Source organism: Ricinus communis, chromosome 1 (assembly GCF_019578655.1).
Source record: "Ricinus communis isolate WT05 ecotype wild-type chromosome 1, ASM1957865v1, whole genome shotgun sequence".
Lineage (NCBI taxonomy): Eukaryota > Viridiplantae > Streptophyta > Magnoliopsida > Malpighiales > Euphorbiaceae > Ricinus > Ricinus communis.
Window position 1 is genome coordinate 10,747,900 of NC_063256.1, and position 27,801 is coordinate 10,775,700.

Here is a 27,801-nt window from a genome sequence, read left to right on the forward strand (position 1 = left end):
ATTTATAACGGATTCAATATTTTAATATTTCTGAGTTTTATTAAATTAAACTAGTAAATCATTATATTTACATGATTAATTTTAGCACCTCTTTTGTTTTATTATGTTAAACTATTATATCATTCAGATAAAAATAAATATTAAATAAAACTAAAATATAAAAATTTACTTTTATTAATATTATCACATTAGTACCATCCATGATGATCAACTCTAAAGTTGTGTATATAGATTTTTTTATAATTTATTTATATACTAAAAATCTAATTAAATAATATATTTTTTGATTTAATTTAATATTAATTAACTTAATTAATTATAAAAATATTATTTTATAAAATCCTTTTATATAATTTTATATAGGTATTTTCTTAGAGTTTCTTTTGCAAAATTCTGATTTCTTTAAATTCCTATAATAATATATAATTTTAATAATTTTTACTAAAATATCTAAATTTCACTTATAAATTTAAGTTAAGTATCTTAATATTTCTGAAAAGAATATTAAAATTAATTATTAAAATAAAATAATTTATTAATACAATTTGATAAAATATAAAAAATAAATATATTTATATTTATAAGGATAAAACTAATATTTTTAATAATAATAACAGTTAATTAAAAAAAATATGACAAAAAAATATCATAATTACTTTCATGAAATGAAAAAATATTAAAAAATTAATTATTAGAAACATAAAAATTTATCAATGAAATATAACAAATGATATGAATCAAGGCTGCCATGAGATTCTATTGCGATGGCATGCATAAAAGAAAATCTAAAATGGATATTTTTTGAGCTTCCCTACGTTTTACCCTTTAATTTCCCTGAAAACTTATTAAAAGTAGCTGTTTTTACGTTAATGTCACTCATTTTGTAACTCCTAAATGACAACTAATTATATGCATCCATTTTGTAACTCTACACAACACACCTAATAAAATAATTTTAATTAAATAAAAATAAATTAAAATAATTATTTAAGCTAAAATCTCAAAAGATAAAAACCCATATAAATACAAATTAAGCCCAAAAAACTAATCTTGGCCAAATGGCTTTTATTCTTCCGAATGGACTGAATGCTTCACTATAAGGTTGGACTCTTGTTTTTATGCATGAATTGTATTTTTATTTTAGATTTTTTTCATGCATGCCATCGCAATGAAATCTCAATATCAACAAAATTCAGGACGTTAACCCTAATTATACTTCTATTCCATTTCCTCCCCGTCCCATTATCCTCTATTCATTCGTAGTGTAGGGGAACAAAACGGCGCGTTTAACCCTACCGCCAGATATTTTATTGTTTCTTTTTGGATACGCTTAAACCCTAACGCATCCAATTTCCTTAAAACCCTGATTCCTCCCAGCACTTCTCTTAACCCAAAATTTTCGGCGTCCTCAACCGGAAACCGGAAATTACAAGTCATAGTATGCCCGTTAAACTTCTTCCACAGCTCCGTTTCCTCACTCCATCACTTCCGGTAACCAGTCTCCCACCTATGAAATCATTCTCACTAATAAACTGGAATCGACCCGTCCCCATTTTCTCTCAGATTTTCCCATTTAGACTCAAATACCTAGGGCTTTCACCTTATTTCAATTCTCAACTCAGTGTTCGCCGATTCTCAACTCGGTCATTTCGACCTAGAACCACCGCACGGTCAAGCTCTGAGTTTAGGCAGTCAAAAAGTTTAATTGAAGACGAAGCTGAACTCAGTGACTGGGTTAGCGAGTTAAAGACGAGTTCTCTTCGTGGAAAACTCACCAGTGAAGACGAGTCAGATTCTGATATGACTCGTAATAAAAGTAAGAGGGAAAGAGGTAGAGAGGGATTTTCTTCTTCGAAGAGAAGAAGGGAAAGGGAAACTGATGAGTTTAGTGAGTTAAATAATAGGAGGGGAATTAAAGATAAAGTTGATTCCTTTTCGAGGAATTCGAGAGCAAGTAAGCCTTTTGATAGGAAATTTATTGGCAGTGATAATGAGAAGGAGAGGTTTAATTCGCGGAGAAAGAAAATTGGAAATGCTGATTTAGGGTTTAGGAGAGAAAAAAGGGTATCTGTTGATGAAAATGATGATTATTTTGATAAGGAGGATGAGAGAAAGGACCTAATAGGGAGAATTACGGATTTGGTTCGTGAGGAGGAGACTGATGATGCTAATGATGAAGGGTGTCACGATGATGAAGGAATCTTAAGGAAAAATGTATCTTCTTCGTTGGGATTTGAGAAAGATAGGCCAAACTCTCCTGGAACTTCTGATTCTTACTTAAGCGACTCTAGGTATGTCAAATAAACCTCGTTCATTATGAGATTTGCTCTTTTATTGTGTATATATGATATATGGTTAGTATTTTTCTTTGGAAGAAAGTGGAAGGTATAGCTATAAAGATCAAAGCTCAATGCGTATAGTAACATCATGATTTTTCTTGTTAAAACAACTTAATCGGGAAATACTGTGATCTTTTCGGAAAGGTGTAATAAGTGAGTTTTATTTTTTGGTCACCTTGTTCTAGTTTGTAGAAACTGTTTCCTAGTTGTATATGTCTAGGTTTTGAGAAGGTACAAGTCCAAGAAGCAATAAATTGAGTTATAGCTTTCATGTCAAAGTATATTTCAAATGGATTTGGGCATGCACAGAAGTGATGACAACTTTCAGTTCTAAGACATCAAAATATGTCCAGGTTAATTGCAAAGTCGGTGCTGTAACCCTGAAGCATGATGTGATATGATTCAGCTAGAAACATGCATTCACTTTGCAACTAATGAGGGGTGAAATTTTCAAAGTGAAATACTTATTTGTGACTAATTTAACTTTTTGTTATAAAATTTATGCCCCTTTCTAATGCTCATCATTTTGTGCACACTTAATTTCAATATAATCCCTGCAGATTTGATCAATGTCCAGTTTCTCCTTTGTCATTAAAAGGAATTAAGGATGCAGGGTATGAGAAAATGACCGTTGTTCAGGAGGCCACTCTTCCAGTTATACTAAAAGGTTTGTTTCTTCCTATATGGTCTAGTTCTCGCCTATTTGTCTTCTTGCTTTCTTAAGATAACAGTTGGAGTAGGATTTTGGAATCCTGAGATGGGGTTGTCTTCTTCTTATATTCTGGATGAGCTGCAGCTGAGATATAGTAGATGGTTGTGTTTTGTCAGTAAATTGCACAATGTCAGAACAACTTAATTTCTGGATCATTTTGTTTTTCACTTGTTAGATGGGTATATTCTCCAAGGAAATTCACAACAAGTATATGTGAAGTTACATTTTCTGAAGGCTTATATTGTTTGATCTATCATTTCCACGTATAAGCTATAAAGATCTTCTTGCTTCATTTTGTTCACGTATTGTTTAGGGCCAAGATGATAAAATACCCTATCAACAGTGCACTTGCAGCTGGCTTTCACCTTTATATGTGTCCTTATTTCTGTTAATACTCTTTGCCATTATGCTGGCTTATGTTTTACAAGAAGATAATGCACTGATGCATTGATTTGGTTTCCAGGTAAGGATGTTCTTGCTAAGGCTAGAACAGGCACTGGAAAAACCGTAGCATTTTTGGTAAGACACCTTTCTTTGAGTAACCATTAATGCATGATGGCATGTTACCCTATGGGCGACCATCGGCGTCCATTTTTAGCCTCAAGGACTGTTATTCTTTGTAATTTGTTCGATGATCTACATTTCCACTTCTTAGTAAAGTTGGTAAACCTTAAGTTCAAAAAAGTTGGTAAATTTTGAAGATATAAATATGTTCATACATATGATAATATACTTACCACCCATAATGTGAGAGAACTGAATCATACGAGTCAAGGTATTATATATGTATAGAGTCAATTATTTAGATGTTCACAATCCTCTGGGAGCCTGGTGGATATATATATTGTTTTTATTTTTTCATGCTTTAATCAACAGGGAATGAATATTCCAATATCCATTCACTTAGGGAGTTTCCCTTGTGAATAGTGAATATAGGCCATCTTTTGAAGTTGGGCAAAAAAATGGAATAATGAAGTCATCTGAGATTTTCTAAGATGCAGAATTTCTTTAAGCTATATTTGATTCTCTGTCTCTGTAATCAGCTTCCGGCAATTGAAGTTGTTGTAAAATCTCCTCCTACTGGTCGTGATCAAAAACGACCTCCAATTCTTGTGGTTGTTATTTGCCCAACTCGGGAACTTGCAAGTCAAGCTGCTGCAGAAGCAAATACCCTATTGAAGTATCACCCTTCTGTCGGTGTTCAAGTTGTGATAGGAGGTACAAGACTTGCACTTGAACAAAAAAAAATGCAAGCTAACCCTTGCCAGGTGAGTTTATTATTATCAGATAAGGTTCACGAAGCATTTAATAAATGCAGTGATTACATATAGGCTCCTATTGATGCTTCGCCAGGTCAAGTATCAGAACAATATACTGCTCTTAACAGTTTGATTTGTTGTCAAACTGTATAAGGCTGGTCACTTAATAAAATCAGTGCATAATTTGAATTCAAAATTCATTTTAGTCAATACAGTAATTTCATTCCAAGATCTGTTACACCTTCAGCTTACACTGGATAAACTACCGATGCCAGCTTAAAGATGAGGAAATAAATTGTCTTAGGTTGGATATTTTATACTTCTCACACATAGAAATTCACAGATTCTTGTTGCTACGCCTGGAAGACTCCAAGATCATATTGAGAATACAGCAGGATTTGCAACAAGGCTGATGGGTGTCAAGGTCCTTATACTTGATGAAGCTGATCATTTGCTGGACATGGGATTTCGTAAAGACATTGAGAGAATAATTGCTGCTGTTCCCAAGCAACGACAAACACTTCTATTTTCTGCAACAGTTCCTGAAGAGGTCTTTTCTTCTTTTTAATTACTTCTTGCGTCTTAAAGCATCCTGTACGCTGAACAGTAGTTCCTTGTTCCATCTAAAGGTTCGTCAAATATGTCACATTGCTCTGAGAAGAGATCATGAATTCATCAATACAGTTCCAGAGGGAACTGATGAGACACATACACAGGTAGACTTCTTTGTAAATGCATTCTAGTTCTTGTTATTTTTATCTGTGCCTTAATTTTTGGATTATTTCAGGTCAGGCAGATGCATTTGGTTGCTCCATTAGACAAGCATTTCCCCCTATTATATGTTCTTCTAAAGGATCATATTGCGGATAACATTGATTATAAGGTACTTTGAAGTCCACAAATAAATGCACATTTTAATTGATATATTGTCCGTTGTATTTATCTGTCCCATAAGATGTCTATGCTTTTAGGAGTTCATATGCTTCATGCTTTTTTGATGTTCCATAGAAATCAAATTACGATGTTGAGCCACCTTACTCCAACCTTGTAGCATATATTACATAGCCTCTGGTCTGTGCAGGTTCTTTTATTTTGTACAACTGCTATGGTCACAAGAATGGTTGCTAACCTACTTGGTGAACTGAAATTGAATGTTAGAGAGATTCATTCAAGAAAGCCTCAGAGTTATAGGACCAGGGTTTCTGATGAGTTCCGGAAGTCGAAGGGCCTTATACTCGTGACTTCTGATGTATCTGCACGTGGAGTTGATTATCCTGATGTAACCCTTGTCATACAGGTAAAGTTGTTGGCATTTTGTGAACTCAAAGTTTTGGACATTGACCTTCCACTCTTACAAGAGTATATGATCTCTTAAAAATGCAATCATTTTGTGCACGTGTTGTCAAAGTCATAAAAATGTTTGAGCTGAGCTCTTATGTCTTTTTTATGATTAACCCTGCCTCTTGCAAGCACAGGTGGGCTTGCCAGCTGATAGGGAACAATACATACATCGACTTGGTAGAACTGGCCGTAAAGGTAAAGAAGGGGTAGGCATATTGTTATTGGCACCTTGGGAAGAAAGCTTCTTATCTACCATCAAGGATTTGCCAATATCGAAGGCTCCAGTACCTTCGGTGGACCCTGATACAAAGAAAAAGGTATCTGTCTCTGTTCAAAACTTGCAGTCAGGGCTTTCTTTTCCTGTTTTCACAATGGAAGTTGCTACCATAATACAATGAAAGTCTAGTATTTTCCCATCAACATCCCTGGTGTCTTGACAATCAAACATTCTAACAGGTGGAACGATCCCTCTCCCACGTGGAGATGAAGAATAAAGAAGCAGCATACCAGGCCTGGCTCGGCTATTACAATTCCAGTAAGCTGGTCGGTAGGGACAAATATAGGCTTGTGGAGCTGGCTAATGATTTCAGCCGAAGTATGGGACTCGATAACCCCCCTGCCATCCCCAAGCTCGTCCTCGGCAAGATGGGTCTCAGGAACATCCCTGGCTTGCGCTCAAAATAGTTTTGACACCTAAGCAGTTGATAGAGAATCTATATTGAGATCATATTCATAGACTGTGCAGATCGTTGTAGGAAAACATTGCTTTCTGATTGCTGGATAGAACTTCCAATGAATATGAGTTCGTATTTCTGTGCAAAGTATGGGCAGGGTCCAATCTTATATCATTGTAACTTCAAGTTTTCTAAAATTGTCCAAGAAATTCTTCACTACATTTTAGGAAAAAGGTTATCTTTGAAGCTTGTGATCTCAGTCTTCAATATCATTTTAGATTGTATAATTTTTAAAATAAAAAATCTAATTTTTATAATAAAGAGTATTTTAAATAATATTTAAATATAGAATAAATTGTTTTATTCAAGTTTAATAATTCTTTTATATTTTATATTTTGTTTTATTTTTATTTTTATGTGTATAAATAATTATAATTTCTTTTTTAATCTTTATCAATAAGAAAATAATATAAAAGTTAATTAATTAAGTGTATAGAAACTTTTAATTATTAAAAAGTGTATAAAAATTAGTAATATATTTATTAAAATTAAAAGAGAGTAAAATATGTTCTTTATATGTAGAGAGACCAACTAATTCTCTACTCTACATTTAAAGATTAAAAGTGTTAGACAATAGACCGATCAATGGAAATGCTCTAAGAGTAAAACTGTGCAAGACATTTATTTACCATCTCACACACTCCTTAACATCGAATGCCCAAAAGCTTTGATAACTTTGTCTCTCTTTCTAGAAATCTTTCTATGACCATTTACAGTACCCACTTCTTGGGTTTTCAGCTTGGGGTGGTTGCCAGTGGCTTTTGCCATCGGAATCTACCCCACGGCTCCTCTCTCTTTTGCTTTTGTATTTGTCTTGTTTAGTTTGTTTCAGTGGCGTATTTTAGTCTTAGCCTTTCTATTTAGAGCTTTTTTATAGTGTCTGTAATAATCGTTTCAGTGGCTATTATGGGTCAACCTTCTTATTTTCCAGCGTGGTTCGACACCTGCATCGTCGGAAGTCTTTTGGAATGTTGTCTTTTGACAGTGGATGGTGAAGGAAAATTGGTTGGTATTTTGGCCAAAAGACAACAGTTGGAGGAGATAGCTTTCTAAGTTTTGTAAGAAATGTCCTTTTTTGGATCCGACGCCTATGGAGCCACCGGCAACAATCAACCGTTATTAACAGTGAGTGTGATTGGGGGATAAATCTAGAGGTGATGATGCTCTAGTTGGATGCCCAATAGTAGGAATTTTCTCCCGCGGGGTTTGGTTTATTGGCCCCGAGCTCATCAGCGGCGGCCATGGTTTCCCATCATGTGGAGTTGGTGTAACTAGGTACAGGGAGCCTGATTGTAATTTTTATGGCGCAAATTATAAGATGAACCCGGTACATCCAACACCATTTTATTTGTAAATGATACGTGCGTCACATGCTAATAAAATTATTTTTTTAAAAATAATTTATATTGATTAATTTTATATTAAATATTTATTAATTTATGTTTATTGAATATATGTTGAATGTTTTTTATTTAAATGTAAAATATTTATTATTTGTTAATTTAATTTTATTAAAAATATATATTACAATATAAATATTTATAGTATAATTTTAATTTGATTTGTTTTTTTTGTTTACCAACTGTGTAAGGAAGATTTATGTTATGTTTATATTATATATATTTATTTGAATGAATTAGTGGTATAATTTTCATTAATGACGAATATCTATTGACAAACTAATGATGATTGTGTCATAAATTATAAATGTTTATATCAATCATAAATTTTTTTCAATATACATCACAAAAATAATAAAAGCTTTCATAAATAATCAGTATTTTTATTTGAGAATATTAATGAATAATATATATACAGGTAAAAATATTGCAATATTAGATAATGAATATTAATATTAATATTGATAAATAATACATCAAACAAAATGAACATGAACATTAATCATAATGAATATTAAGTTCACAAATAATAAATATTTCAATACAAAGAAAATTAATTATTATACAATATTACATCTAATGAACATTATACATATAGAAAATGAATATTTTAGTACATGTGAATGAATAATTTTTTTTTAATATATGTATATGCTCTAATAAAAACTTTTTAACATGTGTTGCTGTATTCTGACACGTGATTTTTAATTTTAACATGTGTTCTTATTATTGACACGTATATTCAAGTTTATATATAATTTTTTAATATAATAATTTTTATAAATCGATTTCTTATAATTTAAAAAATTTTAAAAATAATGAAGACGCAAAGATAAAAGTCCCTGTGTTATATGCTTTGAAAGTAGAATGCACCACATATTTTAGAAAAAAACAATACCTCACACATGTGTTATGGACTCCGGTCAATGTAGAATCATAGACCAGAATCCATGTTATAACAATTGGAATTTGTACGGAAATTATAAGATGAACCCTTATCCATGTAGCTTTATGGACCCGGAGGTTCATCCGACATCGTTTTACTTATACAAATTTTTGTGTTTTAAATTTTATACGTGTGTTAGATACTGACGCGAGTCAGATGTTGATACAGTTTTTTTTTTTAAATAATTTATATTCATTATTTTTGTATTAAATGTTGATTGACCTATGTTCATTAAACATATGTTAAGAGTTCATTGTTTAAACGTTAAATATTTATTATTTGTTAACTTAATTTTGTTGAAAATATATGTATAACACAATATAAATATTTGTAATTTTAGCTTGATTTTTTTTTGTTTACCAATTATATAAATATGATTTATATTATGTCCATATTATATATGTTCATTTGAATGAATTATTAGATATAATTTTTATTAAATGACAAATTAATAAATATTATGCCTATAAATAGTGAATATTTATATTAATCATACAAAAATTTCAATATGCATCACAAAAATAATAAAAGTTTTCATAAATAATTAATATTTTTATTTGAGAATATTGATGAACATTATATATGCAGACAATAAACATTGTAGTACTAGATAATGAACATTAATATTAACATTGATGAATAATACATTAAATAAAATGAACATTAACATTAACCAAAATAAATATTAAGTTCATAGATAATGAATATTTAAATACAAAGAATTAATCATTATAGAATATTATATCTAATGGATATTATATATATATAAAATAAACATTTTAGTACATGTAAATGCATAAAAAAATTAATATGTATCCAGTCTAATAAAAATATTTTGACATGTGTTACTATAATTTTGACATGTGTATTTATTATTGACACGTAGAATTCAAGTTTATGTATAATTTTATAGTTTTTCTATTAATTCATTTATAATTTTTATATTTTTGGATTAATAAAATCTTAAAATATAAAAAAACTAATAAATATGTTAAAAACATTTAACTTATTATTATTATTATTTTTAAATATTTCAATTAATTATAAAATATTAAAATATCTATTTAATTATATATAAAAATTTAATTTATATTATTATTTATAATCAAAATAATTACGATAGCAGGAAGGTAAAAGACGAGCTTTTATAAATATATAAAAGATATTTAAAATATTTTTTATATAATATTAATTTTATATTTATTTTGTTATAATTTTTAAAAAAATCTCATGTGTTAAAAATAAATACACATGTCAAAAAAATTTAATAATTTTAATATAATATTTAATTTTTATAAATTTATTTTATTATAATCTAAAAAAAATTTAAAAACGTAGTATATAATTTTAAAAAATAATAAGTGAAAAATAAATAAAAATTTTCACATTGTGCAATTTGAAAAAAAGTGAAGAATACTTTAAAAAATTTCAAACTAAATCAACGCGTGTTTTATTCTTGTCACCGCCACAAGTATTTATGGACTTCAGTGAATAAAATTAAAATAATGATGGAGAGGGTCCATATTAAAATAATTGTGTTTTTTGGTTTGTAGGCCATTGAGCCGACAATGATTTGGACTATAGGCCTGCCTTTCAACAGGTTTTATCAAAAGCCCTTTCATCCATTTGGGATTTTAAGTTTAGGATCTTATTAGGATAATCATGTATTGAGTGTCTCCTGTTTGTATGGCTTTGGGCCTTTCGGCCATATTAATGCTAGTTCATTTTTGAAAAAAATAATAAAAATACTTATTCTTTTCATTTTTATATTTTTTTAGTTTTATTATATTAAAATATTAAAAATACTATCTTTTAATTTTTTAAAATTACGATTTTAAATTCTTTATTCTTTTAATTATGTTTATATAAAATAATAAAAAATAAAAAAAATTATCGAAAAATAATCATACTACATTTTAAAATAAAAAGTTATATTTTTTAAAAATAAAATCTTTATAATAAAAATGATATTATTTTTGTTAATTTTAAAATATTTCTAAGATCTCATCATTTTTCTCTGATGACAAAATAAAAAAAGACAACTCTTGACATCCCAAAAATTATTCTTAGCACTTTCCCTTCTTTTTACTGGCTTTATTTTAAATAATTTTTTAAACTGGTTCTTCAAGACAGGTTTGGGTACTATAGAAGAAGAGTGCAGACTTTTAATAGTTAGAATTAGGAGCGTTAATACAAATACAACACGCTTACTATATTTATTTAAATGAGTCGTATATAGATCATAAACCAGACACAACTCGCTAACCTATTATACAAATGACTTAAAATTTAATCTATTTAACATGCAAAAAGTTATATTTTTTCAAATCAACAGAGACAATATCAAATCATAAATAAAATTTTCAGATATAAAAGACCTCTTTAAGATTCATATTAATAGTATCAAATTATTTTGTTAGTGTTTTATTTTTTTTTTTTGTGAGAAAAGTGACACAAAAGAAAATTAGTAAAAAATTTATTAGGATAATCATACTAATTAGATTTTATTTGTTATATTTTATTTTTTAGCCATTTTATTTTTATTTACTTTTATTTTTATATATGATTTTTTTATTTTTTATTTTTTAAAATTTACAGATTATAAATGAATTGAGTTAAATTAACACGATCCAACAAAATATTAGAAATTTAACGGGTTACAATAAATTTGCGAATCATCCCGTTACACGACTCATTTTAAGCCATATTATAAATAGATCAACCCGTTTACTGACCTAAACCTGCTAAGGCTCAACCCTAACTCATGTTTTTCTTGTATTTGACGAATCAGGTTCCTGTGTCATGACCGTGGCTAGAATTCTAGGAAGTGAGACTGGTTTTCAACATCATGCACAGTGATATAATAGAAAAAAATTATTGAACAGAAAAGAGCACTTGATATTTGTAATTCCAATCCTTCTTCCCGGCTATAAGAAAAGAAGGTTCTCTTTCATCCATCTTGGGAGGGGGGTATTACTACAAATGTTGACCTTTTTTCTTTAAGCAAGTGTTCATAAAAGCTCTAAACTGAGCTTGTGCATCAAAATCCCTAACCCACTGTGGAACAAAATTCTGAGAAATAAATGTATGACATTGTAAAATCCTAGATTCTAAACCTGCAAGCTTCTACATCAGTGGAGTTACATTGTGTTTGAACCCTATACTAAAAACTAGCCGCTGAGACCTACATGCCCCCCTTTGCTGATGATCTGCTGCTACATCCATGTAAACAGGTTATGAACGGATTATAGTGTACAAACAAGCTTGAGCCAGCAAGAATGGATGACCTTCCAGATGAGTGTCATATTATTCCCAGTCGACTTCTTCATAAATTGGGTGGAGATCACAATGGCCTGGTACTGGAGGGTTTCTCATCATAGTATCAATCATCATAGAGTGGATGGTTCAGAGATACAAGAGGTGGGAAATCGTCGTCCTTCACTGTATAATTCCTTTAGCCTGCCGATCTAGCAATGAAATCAAATGTCCCTGTTAAGATAGTAAATAAAAAATCATCACAAAACAATTCAGCGAAATAACAAACAATAAATCGACAAAAACTTGGCGCAAAAGTTTATACTCATTAATGATATCCCCGTCAAAGTACGGGGACTACAGGACTATTATATCATGACGGCTGCATTTCAGAACATCACATATAAGTATATTATAATTGAACAGAAGGCAGAAATCAAATTTTTCATTATATAGAACTGTATTTCTACCTCTTAAGTATTATATTCTAAGTACTGCCACTTATCCACAAAGCAACCTGGCTCAGGCCCACCGAAACCTTGCACTTAACAGACAGAATGATGACTACCTCTGGAAATGAGGTGAAGAAGGTTGATCCGGTGAAGACCGTTGGCCAGAGCTTCCATGAAATCTTTGGTCCTCAAATCCCCCACTCGATCGACTTCCTTCATTTGAATGTGACAGCTCATTTACACCTGAGAAACCCACTGGCCCTAGAGATCCAAACTCAAGTTGTTCTGCAGGATTGCCAAAACCAGCACTCTGATCATAAGGATACAACATGAGAACGGGTGGAAAGTTAGGCCCATTTGAAGAAACTCCCCCAGGATTTACTGGATACATGCCATATGCCATAGTAGAACCACTCTGTGAGTTCTGACGGTTTGGACCATTTTGAGACTGGTATGAAGAGAATGTATCATGTCTATTATGAGAGCCCCATGTTCTATCAGTACGGCTTTCATTTGCAGCCAAGCGGTCAAGCCTTGAACTTAACTTCTCAGCTTGACCACGGCTTGGTCGCCCAGCGGCTCGAGGCTTTGGATTCACATGCCAGTTCCCTTCCCTATCGCCATGGTGGTCATTTCTATCATAACTGTAATTTCCCTTTCTAGTATTTGAAGTATGTCGGTCACGAATAGAAACCTTCTAAAATAGATAATGAAATAATAATAAGAACATCATGTGAGAGAAGGTCTACACTATCAGCAACAAAAAAACCTAGGAGTTCACTGATGAAACCAATTCTTTTAGCTGCAATAAACAAGAAAAAAGGCAAGCTCTTGTAAAATTGCTGGAGAAAATTACTATTTTCAGGCTTCACTTCCTAGAAGCCCAAACTAAAAGACTATAAAAAGGCATGTCCTCCTCCAGACAGGCATGCAGGGGATTGAGAAGAGTAGCTGGTATAATCCTTTCCTTGTGCATATGTCATCAAACGACATAAACAATAAAAATAAAGGCATATCTCTATTCCTTCAACATTTAAAGTAGCCCATTTTCATATTATCCATCTGTGGAACTGAAAATAAAGTTGCCCATTAAATATTATCCATCTATTAAACTGAAACTAACAAACAAAACAACAGCAGAGTGAGAGTATGCACAGAAAAACCTCGGGAGAGAATTTACAACTAGTGGACCGCAAGATGTGCAGAGGTCAACGGCGTGGTAAGAAACATGTAAAATAAATCTCAAACACACATGAAAAGTTAAAATAACTCTACTACAAACAGAATGAAATACTTTTCTAGATCATGCATATTAAAAACACAATAAACTAAAAATGAAAGCAAGGAAACAACAAAGGAGAAGTTAGGTATAGAGAATTATCTTACAGGACTTGGCAGGTAGGTCCCTGTCCCACTGCGATATCTTGGTATTTCATCAACATAATGTTGGTAAACACCAGCAGGTCGATTAGAGACAGACTGTAGAGGAGCCACAGGAACGAGACGAGGTCCATAATTCACAAGCTGAGAGAAAATATTCATATTGGTTAACAGAGGTCTTCCAGGACCATCCCATGGGATACGACCTTGTAAATATACCGGTGGCACCATAAGAGGTGAAGGACAAACCATTGGCGAATTGAACCGGGAGTTTTGGCAAAAGCGCCCATATTGCAAATTCTGCCAGTGGCTAGCAAAATCACTATTTAGAATGTCGGTTTTGTGCTCCAATGGCTCAATAGAAGCAGTCCTTATCATAGAATTAGTACTTAAAACCTCAGATTGATCAATTCCATCCGATGAATCAAAGTTCTGACCAGAATCGCTGTTATCTGCGCCCTCCTCAACACTGAATTGACTTGTTGATGCCTCAGAAGTTCCTGCCTCAGAAGGAAAGTTGTAAACTGGAAGCATTGTAACAAATGGAACTGGTGGCCCTGTGGGATAAAATGCAAATGGAACAAGCCCTGAACTATCTGTAGTTCTTTGCCTTGAACCAGGTCCCAAGAGCACAGGAGCCATAGAGAGCAATGACTCAGATCCACTCGTCTGTGCTGTTTCAAATCCAGGAATCTGATGCCTTGGAACATGCACAGCAGAAGCAGATTGAAGTCCTATGCTTCTTTCTATTATTTCAGGGCTGATAGTGGACGGTGGATTCCATTCTTTAGTTTCATCATCTCCCTGGTTGGAGGAATGTTCAGAAACATTCTTACCTTTACCATAAACAGCAGATGGAACTGTAGAAGAAGCTGTTTTCCTATTTCTCTTTTCCCTTGTTGATTTTGATGCCTTTGCAGGTGATCCCTCCCACGAACTCTCAGAAGAGGTTTTACTTCTCAGAGAGCTAGTATTCACAGTAGGAAAGGACCTTGAACCCGCAACTCTGTCATCAAAGGAAACTTCAGTGCCTCTGCTTTCTTGATAAGGGAAAGCATCTAGATGATCTTCCCTCACTGACCCTCGAGATTCTTTGGAGAACTTCTGTTGAACTCTCAAAGAGCTAGCAGAGCCACTTATTAGGGATGAAGGAGCGAAGTTATAACTAGCTGAAGTAGATTGCTGCTTATCATCCGATTGATGCATTTCAAAGCTTCCATTGTCAAGATCAATCCCACTGGGGGAGCTCCTCTCTGGCTCATGCCAGAAATCACGATCAGCCTCAATGGCATTCATATCCAAGGAACCAAAATGCTCATTCCGAGGTTCAACAGAATCTTCTGTATTGGAGGTCAACCCTATGCCAGGAAAATAATGAGGAAAGTGCATATTTGTGCCCCATGGGTTGTCCATCAATGGTATATTTGCAGGTAGCATTCCACCCAAATTTCTCTGGGGCGCATATTCCATTGATGCTAGAACAGAAGGTGAGATTGGAAAAGGTATGTGATTTGATGCTAAATTTGGCGGAAGGTGAACTTGTCCATTAAAACCAAGACCTGCAGAAGATGCTATCATGTTCACAAAATCTTGATCTTCCTGATGCATGTGCTGTGCCCCAAGGACAGAAGCAAATTCTTCACCAGTACCAACCATGCCAGAATCATCATGGTAACTGTTTGAAACACTGTTTGTATCAGCAGCAGTTGTACCAGGGTTTTGACGGGATGAGATATGTCTAATGGATGAAGGATCATCAGTTGAAGATCTAAGACCATGGCTTCCCAAGGTATCAGATTCCACATTTTTCCTCCGGTTGTTATCCAACCTAGCAGATGAGGTCTGGCCTTTTCCAGTTTCTTGGGCTCTGTTACGCCTACCCTGAAATGGAACTTCACCATATGTCTCTGTAAGTGCGGGACTAGAACGCGTTCTTGCCAAAGGATACCTTCCCTGGAGGTCACTGACCAAGTTATCAGGTTTAGATATTCTTAGATTTTTCTCAGCATGCGAGCCATAATTGGAACTGCTTTTTTCCCTTCTAGGTTGATCAGACGTCCTTGTATTATTAGGGTTAACATAAGTCTTTTGGCTTTGACTATGAGAAACTGCAGCAACTTCACTACTTCTCGATGAGCTTTCTAAGAGGGAATTACCAGATTGAGAGGGAACTGTACGTGCACCAGGAGCCACATCAACTTGAGCTTCACGAGCAGAAGTTTTGCTGTTTGAATTGCTATTGTGATGATCAGATCCATGTGATACATCAGGAGCTGGCAATCTCAAGCGCCATAAATCATTCTTTGGAGCATCAGGACGCAGTCCACTACCATGTCTATCCCAGGTGTTCATAAAGAATTGATTTACTTCAAAATGTATGTCTTCTTTTGGGCAATCAAGTAACCTTGCCAGCCTTTTAGCACCAAATGCAAATGCACTACGTATCCTAAAGAAGTTGCCTGGAAAATTATGCATTACATAAAGAGTATAAAATTACTAATGATACAAAATGATTAGCATGAGTTCAAACTGAGAGGGAAAGGGCATGAGCACTCTTAACAGCTTTAAGCATTTATGAAAGAAATTTGTTGTTTGCTTCAAAAAACTTGACTCCAGTAATATATACCTCAGGAGTTAACTACTCAAGTGATATTGCTCCAAGAAAAGGAAAAAAATGCTCCATTCTCACATAACTTTTTTCTCCAGTTCGGTAAGCATTCTCTTAATCCATAGCTTATTATTTTGATCCAATATAGTATTTTCTTAATAATGCAACTACCACAAAATAACCTAAATACATGAATTATCTAACGTCTTTCCATTACATACATGTGTAAGTAGGTGTTCACAAAGTGAATAATGGAACACAATCACTTTCCATGGTTAGAAACAAAATTAAGCTATAGTAGACAAAAGAGTCCTTAAAAAATCCTACTACTGAAACCCTAATGCAGGATACAAAAGAAAAACAGAAATAGTAATTGTAATTGTAAAATTAATTATTCAGCCATCTTTCTCCTTGACCCTTTTCTGAACAGATTTGAACAACTTGATAAATGTGCAGCCAGGAGGTGCAACCCATGTAACAAATAAGAGAAATGATTTTATGAGACAACAAAATCAATGAATCAAAGCATTAGCAAGATGATGACTAAGCTAAACGACCTAAGACACCTATCTGCAAAGCAGAGAGAAGGCTTATCCCTCAAATATTAACGCATTTGCTTTTTTTTTTTTTTAGTTTTCTTTTTCCAAATCCATTTTGTTCACGTATATTACTTCATATTGCAAATTCATAAAGGCATTGAAGACAATAGTTAAAAGACACATGGATATAAACCACCATCGTTCTATTTAAATACCTTTACTCACACTACGACCAAGGTTGTTGTTTACACGCAAAGGATCAATGACATTGAAGTGTTTGGATGTGAAAGTTTGTCCTTGACTTTCTGGGCCACCAGGAGAAACAGCATATACTGCGCCGCAGGCTTTGAGAAATAACTTGCTAAGCAGTAACTCTCCACCGTCCTTTCGAGGAGGTTCCGCTGCAAAGCATTTCATAAAATAGTTGCTACTTGTTAACAGGAAAAACACTTTCTGAAAGCTGAAACATTAAAATAAAAGTCTTGGAGCAATTAGATATATACCTGTTACATCTGGTAGTGAACTAATGGGCACAGGACCCCAGAGGCTAACACAAAAATTGTCCCAATCAAACTTACTGAAGAACTCGAGAAAACGATATAGGACCTAGACATGCAGTAAACAATAAAATCAGATAAATGGAAAAAAAAAAAAAAAAAAAAAAAGAAGAGGAAGAAGAAGGAATACAGCAACATAAAAAGTTCAATGTATGAAAAGCCACCTCAAGGGGTCCAGCAAATGAATTGTTGAAAACATGAAATATATAGAGAACTAAGGTTTCCAGAGCATAAGTGGAAATCAACCCATGGTGAGCACCCAAGATACGGCTCTCATAATAACACCATGCCTTTATCAATATAATGCTCTTCTTGAATAAATGGTCTTGATTTATCAAATGATCAACCTACACAAGCAAATAATCAAATTGTCTCACACAATAGAAATTTTAACATATGTTGTAGCTTCCTAGTCAGAGATACTGTGAGATATTTACCCAACACACTACTAACCTCCTCAAGGAAACAAAGGGTACATAGCCCACCAAGCTGATCGAAAGATATGTCCACCACAATATTTTCCACAAGACACTTTATTATCTTCACCTGTATGTACATTCAAATAAAAGGACATCAGACCTATCATAAGACTTTACACTGTATAACACAAGAATGAAAGCTGTTTCAAAAAAATTGATTGACATCCACAGGTTATCATTTATGGTAGAAAACTCTCAGTGCAAGCTTCTTACCAAATAAAAGACTATCACAATAAGTACTTTGAAAATAAAACTATGTTAAAATTTAATAACAATAAGTGGCTGCTCAGAATTCAAAACAAATAACCAATTAAAGAATGGAAGTCAAGAGAATGAGGCAAGCGCCTCAAGCGTCTAGCCACTTAGCAACTCGGTCCAGAAACCTGCCTATGCCTATTCAGTGCTTATGTGAGGCACTTCTGCAGCATCTTGCAAGGTAAGTGGATAGCTTTCCCTTACCCATATGATTTTGTGGAGAATATATTGATTAATGAATGCATAAGTGGCTTATAGTCATTGGATATAATGTTAGCTTTCCTGTTACTTTTCCATTGCAATTCTGTTAGAGGGATGAATTACGTCACATTATCCTATTAGCTAATTGATTCTTGGATTCTTCTGTATAAAGATCAGCTCACTAGTTATGTACCCGTTATAGTGATTGTTCACAAGAACCTATATCATTCTCTCTCATCTTTTCTTAAGTTCTCTCTCTCTCTCATTTTTTTTTCTAGCCAAAGCAGACAATTTCCAGTTGGATAACATATTGAAATTAATTAAAAGTTTTTAAAGGCGAAAAAAAATGAAGAAAGCGAGAAGAAGACTATAAGAAATCTGTAATGAGTAACAGAAGGGACCTACTTCTGCCTGAATGTACTGAACCTCTTTCACACGGAATTCAGCATTCTCGTTCTTCTCTTCATTCTCCAGCACATCACGAACCTGATGAGCCCAGGTCTCTTTCATAGATTGACCCTCACTGAAGGCTGTTAAGTCGATGTCTCCATCTGGCAAATAAGTCTTGAGCGGTACAGACCCAAAAGTAAACACCTGTAAACAATAACAATCATGAATAATAACATGTTAAGAAGCAAATACTTCTGCAAAATTGGGGGAAAAAAAACTGAAAGAGCTACAGCATATGCATATCCTCTTCAGGACAATGCTAATACTAAACCAGCATATGCATATCCATCAAATGGTGTCAATGCATATTACGTACAATTCCCATTTCTATTTGCTTCCACCAAGCACATGTGCTTACTTCACTTACACATGACCCACGCCAATCAGAAATGAGATATTTTTTAGTTGGACCGACACAATCATTCATAGAATATATACTATCAGAAATCAAAAACCTATCTATTTTCCATGTCAATAACTACATAATCATGCTTCATTACACTATGTAAGCTAAGCAACAAAAGTAGACACATTTGCAGTGTACCCGGCAAGGAAAACATTTTGTAATAAGCCGCTCCACATAATCAGCAACAGCATTTCTACGCCTTTCGGAGGGCTCATTGGGCTTAATGCAGTCAATAAGCTCGGCAGTTCGCTCTTCAGCCTTTGCCCATCGCTCTGAGTCAAGCACTCTGATCACAGAGGCTGCTTCATTAGGCAATAGGCCATTTGGCAATACTCTCTCATGCTCGCCCATGCAATCTTTAGGTCCCTTCTGCTTCTTTTCTATTGCTTTTTATGCAAATTACTAATACCCAAAACCAAAATCTCACCCCGTAAAAGAATAGCACAGATGCATTAAAAAGAGAAAGGTTACAATACAACAACAGGAAAAAAAAGAAGAAATTAACTAGTTCATTAGTCAGGTGAATCTGTTCCTGAAGAAGGAATTTTTGCAATTAACAAAGCCTCAAATTGCTTAAAATCTTTTCAGTATTCAAATGGCAAGTAAGGTAATTTCTTAAAAAAAAATTTGGGGTTTGGTCAAACAAATATAACAAGTAAGAAAATTCAAAAACAAAAAAGGCACTTCAATTTCCAAAAATTTTTAGAAGTATCCGGTTTGCTAGATTGTTGTGGTATTAAAGCAATGAATGAATCTATTAAAAGAAGAAGGACAATATAAACAAAAAGAAAAAAAGATAGCACCCTAGAAATCAAAGATTAGAAAACCCTAAAGGGACCAAATTAGTGACAGAAATGAGAGGTGAGGGGTGGGGGTCAGATTATCAAAACCCTAAGAGGGAAATACTTTCAATCAATTCCTGGGAAAATGGCGACTTGTCGGCGAATCAATAGAATATTGAAGCATTAAAATATTGAAATGGTGTAGAGAGAAGAAGAAGAAGAAAAGAAGAAGAAGAAGAAGAGGGATGGTGGTGATCAATGGTTTATTAGGTTTTTTCTTTTAGGATACAAAAGAATGAGAGAGAGCGAGATAGAGGTGTGTTTGGCTATGAGAATTGTGGATTCTGGAGTTTAGTGAGTGCCTGTACACATTGGCTTTGACGTTGAGGCAATTCTTTTGGGCATTCGGAAGGAGTCTTTGCAATGGAATTCTTTTCTTTTTTCTTCTTTCCAAAACTCAATTTACTGGTAGAAAAATGAGGAATGAAAATTAAAAACATTATGGTAATTTTAGTTTTAAATTTTTTTAATACTTTATTTGAAAAAATAAAAATGAAATGAGATTTATGAATTATATAATAAAGTAGTCATTTATATGTAAATTACCTAATAACTTCTGTAAAAATTAATGGTTTCTGAAATTTTCAAACCCAAAATTATTTTATTTTGCTGACCATTAAAATGTGAAGACAAAAGCTCAAAAGAAAAATATAAAAAGACTAACTACATTGATTGATTAGCTTGTAAATATATATTAATAAATCATTTAGTAACATACTATGTAATGATTTAAAAATTAAAATAAAAAATAAAGTAATAGGAAAGACATTTGATAGATAATATAATAATGATATATAATTTAAGTATGTTTACTATTTTTTTTATTTATATAAATATAACTATCATGATTATTTCTAATTCTAATTCTACAAATAATAAATTAATCACATTTTATTATTTTATAATATAATCAATATAGTAATTAGCAATACTAAAGAAGAAGTATGAATTATTAAATTTGAAATTGAAATTTCCATCTCGTAAATTTCTAATTAAGTTGTATATATATAAATTATTTAAATAAAAAATGCAGTTTAAATTTTTTAGATTAGAAAATATTTATAACTAAATTAACAGCAATTGTCCGCACGATGTACGTGTCAAAAGATATGTGAGGTAAAAGTATTTAATAATTACTTTAAAAAGAAAAAAAGAGAAAAAGAAGTAAGGAATTTGAGAAACAAACTAACGGGCCAGTGACTTTAAACGTTGGCTGGATTGGATTGGTCTTAGGCCCGATTGTTTGGATTTCATGAATAAAACTGACTTAAAACCGGATCCAACAACTCCAATTTGGATTGGACGATTCCTTAAATACAACATTCAAAAGAAGAAACCAAAACAAAACGTTCAAGGAGGTGCAATCAATGGAGGAGTCTGTTCGCGTCAAGCACATCAAACGCAAAAACATTAGGAAAAGAAGGGTTCATGAAGAAGAAGACGAAGGCGAGGATTCAAAAACCGAATCTTGTTTGATTTACAATCAGAAAAGATCCTAAAATTTTGACGGTAAGCTTTTTTTTTTTTTTTTTCAAGAATTCATAAGTTAAATCTGATGGAACAATCTTTCAATTTATGTCTTGAAAGGAAATTCAGTTTCATCATGATAGCAGCGCAACGGCAGCTCTAGAAACTGAAATTTGTATAAAAAGGTATAATAGTGATTATAAAGCAAGCGATAGCCTTCATGGACCACAAAGGGCTTGTGCTCATGTTAGGGTAACATCTAGGGTTGATTATCAGCCTGATATATGCAAACTGGTCGTTGTGGGTACAGAGATGCATGTAAGTGTATGCATGATCGAGGTGATCAGAGATCTTGTTGGCGGATGGAGAATGAACGGAATGAGGAAAAGAAGATGAGACGGTGAAATTTGGTTTAATAGGCATATGAATTAATCTTTTTTTATATGTGATACATGCATCTATAATTTTCTGTAGACTTTGTAAGATTTTTGCTTCTCATCGGTTCTTATTTAAGAGGAAGTTTTTTTTTTTTTATTGATTCCTTAATCCGTTTCTGCTATTAAATATTAGTAAATTCATACAATTATAGAACAGTAGGCATTTGTTAAGGGTGAGTCTAACTCTGTAGCTGTAGTTGTACAATTGAAAAAATAACGAAATTTTTCTTGCAGCTAGAGATATTTGGTCTTTATTTTGATGTGTATGTAGTGTTGAATAACAGCTACAAATACAGATTTAAGAGTTAAATTTGTTTATAACATTTACTTATGTACATCAACTCTCTTGATTCTAGGTCATATTTATACATTGGTTAGAGACTTCACTTCACACAGTCATTACTTTCTTGGCCACTAATGTACTGCTCTCTAAATTGTTTTCGTTGTTCCATGAATGCGGTGACGGTGAAGCGAGCAGAGGCCAGATCAAACTTCTTTCTTTTCTTGCTTTGAGAACAAGAGCTTTTGTATTTTGTCTTAGAACACTATTCACAGCCTTCAAGTAGTTGCTTGAATCATGATCTCTTAAGATTGTACCTTCTGAACCATAAGCTGAAGGATCACTAAGAGTTTCCAATGGGTGTGGACAGTTGAGGAATGCATTTAGTACGCTTGGAGAGTAGCCGTGTTGTTTCTTGTCTAACTCATAGAGAGCACCACCAGCAGGGAGGAAAGGGTGTGGAGGAGATGATTTCTCGTCAGGTTGGAGGATAAATATTTTACCAAGTGGAGTGTACAAGAGTTTCTGAATAGAAATACAAGAGAAAGTAAGAATTTGAACAAGTCTCTGTTTACAGTATTGAAATAATGGAATGAAGCATGATAAATTTGATAATTGGAGCCTCGCATTGAATGTCCGTTTCTACGGATGCTAAGTTTTAATGACCGAGTAAATCAATACTTACATTCTTTATTAGACAAGGGTGTGATCTGAAGGAGCCATTTAAACGTTTGAGGACTTGTGCAACATGGTTGGGGTAGTTGCAGGAAAAAGCTCTTGGGACAATATCTCTATGCATCATCACACAGTGAACATGACTGTCATCCAACCCCAAATCCTTCAGTATCTTTTGGCCTCCACAGAACACAAATGGCGAGCCAAAAGTGACCACTGGTCGAAGAGTACAGGGTTTGACAACCTTCCTAGTCAGTAGCATCAAGTTGACCAGAAGGGAGAGACTACCGCCAAGGGAATGGCCTGTAAATTGAAGCTTTGCACGTTCTCCATGTTTGTTTAAGTGTTCTACTATCTCTGGCATAAACTGCTCATATATTCCTTTTGCTGCTTCATAAATTCCTCTGTGAACAAGCACATCTGTCCCCTGTGATAACACAATAAATACATAATATTTGTTTGTTCTCACGAGCTCTCATGCTCTCTAGTTTGCCAGACAGATATACTCTAGAAGGTCCTATTTAGGGCTGTCTGAATTTGCAGTTAGTGCTCACCTCAAATTTAGTAGGTTCAAAGAATAGGTTTGCTTGCCAGGACGCCAGGGAGTCGGATCCCTGCATTTTGAAAAATTTAACATGTTAGGCGCCTCAAAGACTGCTTTCTTTCTTTAAGATTTTAAAAATTATGCCCAATGTGAACAATTTTATTGTATATTTGTTTCTAGAGCCTAGAGGAGCCATTTTCTACATGCTACATACTGTCTCATCTTGCATAACATGAGATGGACAGTGAATGAAAGAATTACCTGAATCACAAAGCAGCGAGTATATGTGCTAACATCGTCACAAATAAACCATTCACAAGGTGAGGAATGAAGTGATTGAAGGGCTGTTGCTGCCTCCTGTTTTTCCTTCTCCCCTGCTGCCACCACTGCAGTCATTGTTGATGCTGCAACCACTGCAGCCACCTCTGATTTATATACTCGGGGTGAGCTCTCTCCCTCCTCATCTGGTTGAACCCCATTTCTATATGAATCTGAACAGTCACACTCCTCCTGAGAGCCACAAGATGAATAGCCTTTTGCACGTGATTGGACATAAGATGCTGCTGAAGCAGCAATCCCATAGACAGATGAGCGTACTGCAAGCCTCTGCTCAGAGTCCTTGGTTTCCTCCAGATCGGATTTGGTAAGAGAAACAACAGGTAAATGCATGGAGTCCTGATTGAGTTTTGCTTTAGTGGCAGCTGCCTCTGCTTTCTTTTCTAGTGAGGATGTTACAAATTGTAAGCCATAATATCTTCTCAAATCTTTGGCCTGCAAATTGATTGATGAAGTTAGTTAAACTAGATGCATTTTCTATATGTATCTGCTCAAGTCTTTATTCTTTGGGGTAGGTGGAAAACTACAGAGTTTTGTGCTTTCTTTGGAGTTTGGATCATACAATGAATGAGAAGAGAGAAGAGAGAAGAGATTTCTTACACTGACTGATAAGTATGTTTTGCATGTCATAATTTAGCAAATCCAAAAGTATGCCAAATATCTGAATCTCGGTTAGGCAGTAATGTGTTACAATTAGCTAATCAATGCTTGATTTTCATATGCATATATAGGCACAATTTCTAAAGAAAGCGGTTTCCAGAGAAAGGTGAATTCTCTCTATAAATAGCCTGAGATTTTGACTATGCAGTCACTGATTAGATTTTGTGTGATTTCAGTATTTTTGAATGTAAGAAGAGTAGATAATGGGTCTAATATTAAGGTAACTCGCACCTGATACTTATGAAAATAAGAGACTGACTTATAAAAGCTTCACTTGCGGATTTGCAGGACATTATGAAGAGAAGAAAGAGGCATACCTTAATCTCAGGTATAACATAAGCCATGTTGCACAAGAAAGCCAACTTAGAGATTGGCTTGATATCGGACCATGGTACATGAGCCAAAAATCTTGAAAATGTTTTGTGATCATATTTCGTTTCTTCTCCTTCCTTTTCGAAGTTGTAATCCACCACGCACCCATCCACATCGTCATAACAGCTGCAGTCTCCATTTTCTTCAACATCACAAAGGTCATCTACATCTATGTCCTCTTTTTGCTGCCTATTCTTCCAGCGACTCCTAATCTCCAGTAGTCTCTCCATCCAATTTGCTCTATTCACTTCTTTTTCTTCATTGCCCTCCCCTGAAGTTTCAGGGACTTTATCATTTTTCTCCATTAGCTCCATGCCTTTGCTTGTTTCTGGATCAAACAATGTTCGAAGTGAGTGAGGGACTATCTCAAATGAGCTAGGGATTATGGAGCTAGAAATCTGGAATGGAAAAATCCCAAATGAACGACTGCTCTTTAGCTTAGGCTGCACCCCTGTGGCACGTATGCTGTTAGCAGCGCAACAAAGATGGTTTTCTGAAAACGATCTTTGGAGGATGCCTTGGTTGCATAAATCTTTGGAAGAGTTTGAACGGCTAAGACCACTGTGTTCTTTGAAAACATTTCTTGGAGTCGTGGTTCCTGGGGATGAAGGGATTGTCATAGAAGTGCTTGCCATGGCTTGTAACAGATTGTTCCTGCAGTGACTCTATGTGAAGAGTCTCTGCCGCTTGGAATGACCTCGAGGGTCTCTCCCTCCCTATCAATGGTTTGGAAGATTTCCTGGGATTAGATCAAGGGATAACAGACTTTTATAAGAACATTAGGGAGGGAGAACTATGCCCCTTGAAAACATCGACAACAATTAAGATGCCAAAATCTCTTGTTCTTGTCAAATTACAAGTTTAATGGGATGTTAATGCGTGAAAAAGGGTACTGAAGAGTCATTTGGTTTTGACGTGAGGACTTAGGATAGGACATATAGTTATGTTCGAGACCATGTCTCCATTACCCATGGTAAGCAACGGTTGATCCAAATGTTGTTTGACCAATGAGCATAGTGGTGTGGGCAGCATGTGCGAAGGACATTGGTAGTCGATGATTTCTGTAATTTTATTCAACTCTTTATACCAATTCTTTTAACTTGATTATTTGATTCCTTACTCCTTGGATAACGAAATTATAGAATCTGAAAGAGAGTTTATTTCTAAATGCCAGCAATTATAAAATTCACCTGCCAAATGCCAATCTACGGGAACCCAAGAAAAGAACGAAAAACAGTTAAAACAAAACAGAAAAGATGCTAGTGTTTACATTGCATTTACACAACAATTCATACCGAAATCTCCATCTTTAAATAAAGCAGATATTGGTCTTTCATATAGCTCTTCATGTTAAAAGCTGATCATGTTGATCACAAGGCGACATTCTAACAATGAAAATTGAAAATTTATAATAAAAATCAGAACTTGGAGATTGACGAGAAATTTGAAAATTATTGAATTTAAAGTGGAGGTTGATAAATAAAAAAGGAAATAGTCTAAATTATTTGTTATGGATATACAAATATATTATTAATTTTAAGTCGTTTATTGTTATTATTATTTTAATTATAAAATTAATTAATAGATATAATTTAATAAATTTTTAATATTTAATATTCATTTATAATACTTTAAAAAAGTAATAGTAAATTAACTATTTTTAAATATTTTTATTTTTAAAATTTTTGAATTTTATTAATATAATAATATAAAAATTATTTTAAAAATATTTACTAATTAATTTTAATTTTATATATTTTTAAAATTAAAAATTTAATATATAATTAAAAATCAGTTTATCATTAAAATAATATTTAAAATATTATTTTCTAAAATCAAAATTATTATCTAATTAAAAATTAATTATTAATTAATATAATATTAAAATATAATTAATATATTATTTTTAAAATAAAAATATCAGTATTCTAATTACAAAATAATTTATTAATTAAATATAATATTAAAATATAATAAATATTGCTTAAATTTTAAAATTAGAATCAACTTTCAAATTTATTAATCAATAAATTAATAAAAAAATCATAAAATTATATATAGATATCCATCAAAATAAAAAATTTACATATCAAATGTATTAAAAAGAATTTAAATTTAATATATATAGCTTAGGATTCTAGGGGACACCCATGATAACACCGTGCCCTTTTTTTGTTATGCATGCACCGTCAAAAGTAACCTCAGCAGAACTATGCCTTATTAGGTTAAAGCCACGTAATTTGTCACAATAAAGAGTTTCCAAACAGTAATTTAGTTACATTAAACTTTTGGAATCGTAAGTAAATGCAATTGTTTTTGTAATATTATTTCTTTATATTCTGAAAGAAAAAAAATTCAAGATTAATTATTATTATTATTATTAGTAGTATTATTGATGATAGACAATTCTGAAGGGGCTTCTGTTTCTTGACATGCTTTGTTTTGCTATCGGAAACATCGATATGGTCCTTTTTTAATTATTATTATTTTTCCTTTTAGGAACCGATATGATCAAGATAAAAGACTCGTGAAATCTCAAGATTCATCAATGCGGATTTGGATATTCCACGAGACCAATTGAATTCAATCACTCAACGACTACTCTAAGATTACTAATTTATACACAAACCAGAAGCAAATTCAAAGAAAGATAGGGTGTTCGGCTCTAAGCTAGTTAATTAGTAGTTACTACATATATCACCATTCAAAAAATTGCAGATGCATCCTAAGAAAAGTTGCTCGATCATTACCTTTGATTCAACAGCAGCGGAGGCCAGCCTGGTAGAAGGAGAGAAGAAATTTAAGAGTTTTGAGTTCTGCACATTGCAGTTCTCTGCATACACAGTAAAGGAAATTATTATTTGTACATTACTTC

General features: G+C 33.2%; 3 protein-coding genes and 1 long non-coding RNA gene across 12 annotated transcripts; 2 read left to right on the plus strand and 2 right to left on the minus strand.

Annotated features, from left to right (window-relative positions):
* Positions 1–1,251: 1,251 nt before the first annotated feature.
* LOC8282119 (DEAD-box ATP-dependent RNA helicase 31) lies at positions 1,252–6,472 on the plus strand. Its single transcript, XM_002523318.4, has 10 exons — positions 1,252–2,291; positions 2,900–3,006; positions 3,515–3,570; positions 4,095–4,319; positions 4,654–4,860; positions 4,940–5,026; positions 5,098–5,193; positions 5,392–5,607; positions 5,786–5,968; positions 6,108–6,472. The coding sequence occupies exons 1-10, from the start codon at positions 1,441–1,443 to the stop codon at positions 6,333–6,335; spliced, it is 2,256 nt and encodes a 751-aa protein (XP_002523364.1). The 5' UTR covers positions 1,252–1,440; the 3' UTR covers positions 6,336–6,472.
* Positions 6,473–11,592: 5,120 nt separating this feature from the next.
* Positions 11,593–20,521, minus strand: LOC8282120. 6 transcript variants are annotated; one of them, XM_015721883.3, is made up of 9 exons: positions 19,452–20,520; positions 18,863–19,051; positions 17,976–18,068; positions 17,687–17,869; positions 17,469–17,571; positions 17,181–17,366; positions 13,825–16,277; positions 12,555–13,132; positions 12,051–12,198 (listed from the first exon to the last, which is right to left on the minus strand). In XM_015721883.3, the coding sequence occupies exons 1-9, from the start codon at positions 19,662–19,664 to the stop codon at positions 12,186–12,188; spliced, it is 4,011 nt and encodes a 1,336-aa protein (XP_015577369.2). In that variant the 5' UTR covers positions 19,665–20,520; the 3' UTR covers positions 12,051–12,185. The 6 variants fall into 6 exon arrangements, 5 of the variants coding, with proteins under 5 accessions (XP_048233404.1, XP_015577370.2, XP_015577369.2 ...); XM_015721881.3 differs by having other exon boundaries at positions 12,555–13,135; positions 19,452–20,519; XR_001535499.3 differs by having other exon boundaries at positions 12,057–12,198; positions 12,457–13,135; positions 19,452–20,518.
* Positions 20,522–21,370: 849 nt separating this feature from the next.
* Positions 21,371–24,984, plus strand: LOC125369503. Of its 4 annotated transcripts, XR_007215245.1 has the most exons (5): positions 21,371–21,664; positions 21,743–24,217; positions 24,410–24,506; positions 24,626–24,660; positions 24,843–24,984. It is a non-coding gene; the product is annotated as an uncharacterized LOC125369503 (long non-coding RNA). The 4 variants fall into 4 exon arrangements; XR_007215251.1 differs by lacking the exon at positions 24,843–24,984 and having other exon boundaries at positions 21,373–21,664; positions 21,752–24,217; positions 24,410–24,836; XR_007215238.1 differs by lacking the exon at positions 24,843–24,984 and having other exon boundaries at positions 21,375–21,664; positions 24,410–24,836.
* On the minus strand, positions 22,282–25,561 carry LOC8282122 (phospholipase A1 PLIP1, chloroplastic). The gene is made up of 5 exons (XM_015721888.2): positions 24,872–25,561; positions 23,820–24,329; positions 23,569–23,628; positions 23,025–23,441; positions 22,282–22,864 (listed from the first exon to the last, which is right to left on the minus strand). The coding sequence occupies exons 1-5, from the start codon at positions 25,559–25,561 to the stop codon at positions 22,448–22,450; spliced, it is 2,094 nt and encodes a 697-aa protein (XP_015577374.1). The 3' UTR covers positions 22,282–22,447.
* Positions 25,562–27,801: the final 2,240 nt, after the last annotated feature.

Coding starts and splice junctions, on each gene's coding strand:
- LOC8282122 (XM_015721888.2), bottom strand. CDS start 25,561: ATGGCAAGCACTTCTATGACAATCCCTTCATCCCCAGGAACCACGACT. Junction 23,629..23,819: donor CTCGCTGCTTTGTGATTCAG/GTAATTCTTTCA, acceptor TTCAAAATGCAG/GGATCCGACTCCCTGGCGTC. Junction 23,442..23,568: donor TTGAACCTACTAAATTTGAG/GTGAGCACTAAC, acceptor GTGTTATCACAG/GGGACAGATGTGCTTGTTCA.
- LOC8282119 (XM_002523318.4), top strand. CDS start 1,441: ATGCCCGTTAAACTTCTTCCACAGCTCCGTTTCCTCACTCCATCACTT. Junction 4,861..4,939: donor CTGCAACAGTTCCTGAAGAG/GTCTTTTCTTCT, acceptor TTCCATCTAAAG/GTTCGTCAAATATGTCACAT. Junction 5,194..5,391: donor CGGATAACATTGATTATAAG/GTACTTTGAAGT, acceptor TGGTCTGTGCAG/GTTCTTTTATTTTGTACAAC.
- LOC8282120 (XM_015721881.3), bottom strand. CDS start 19,664: ATGGGCGAGCATGAGAGAGTATTGCCAAATGGCCTATTGCCTAATGAA. Junction 17,367..17,468: donor TTCACTACCAGATGTAACAG/GTATATATCTAA, acceptor AATGCTTTGCAG/CGGAACCTCCTCGAAAGGAC. Junction 13,136..13,824: donor GGACCTACCTGCCAAGTCCT/GTAAGATAATTC, acceptor TATCTATTTTAG/AAGGTTTCTATTCGTGACCG.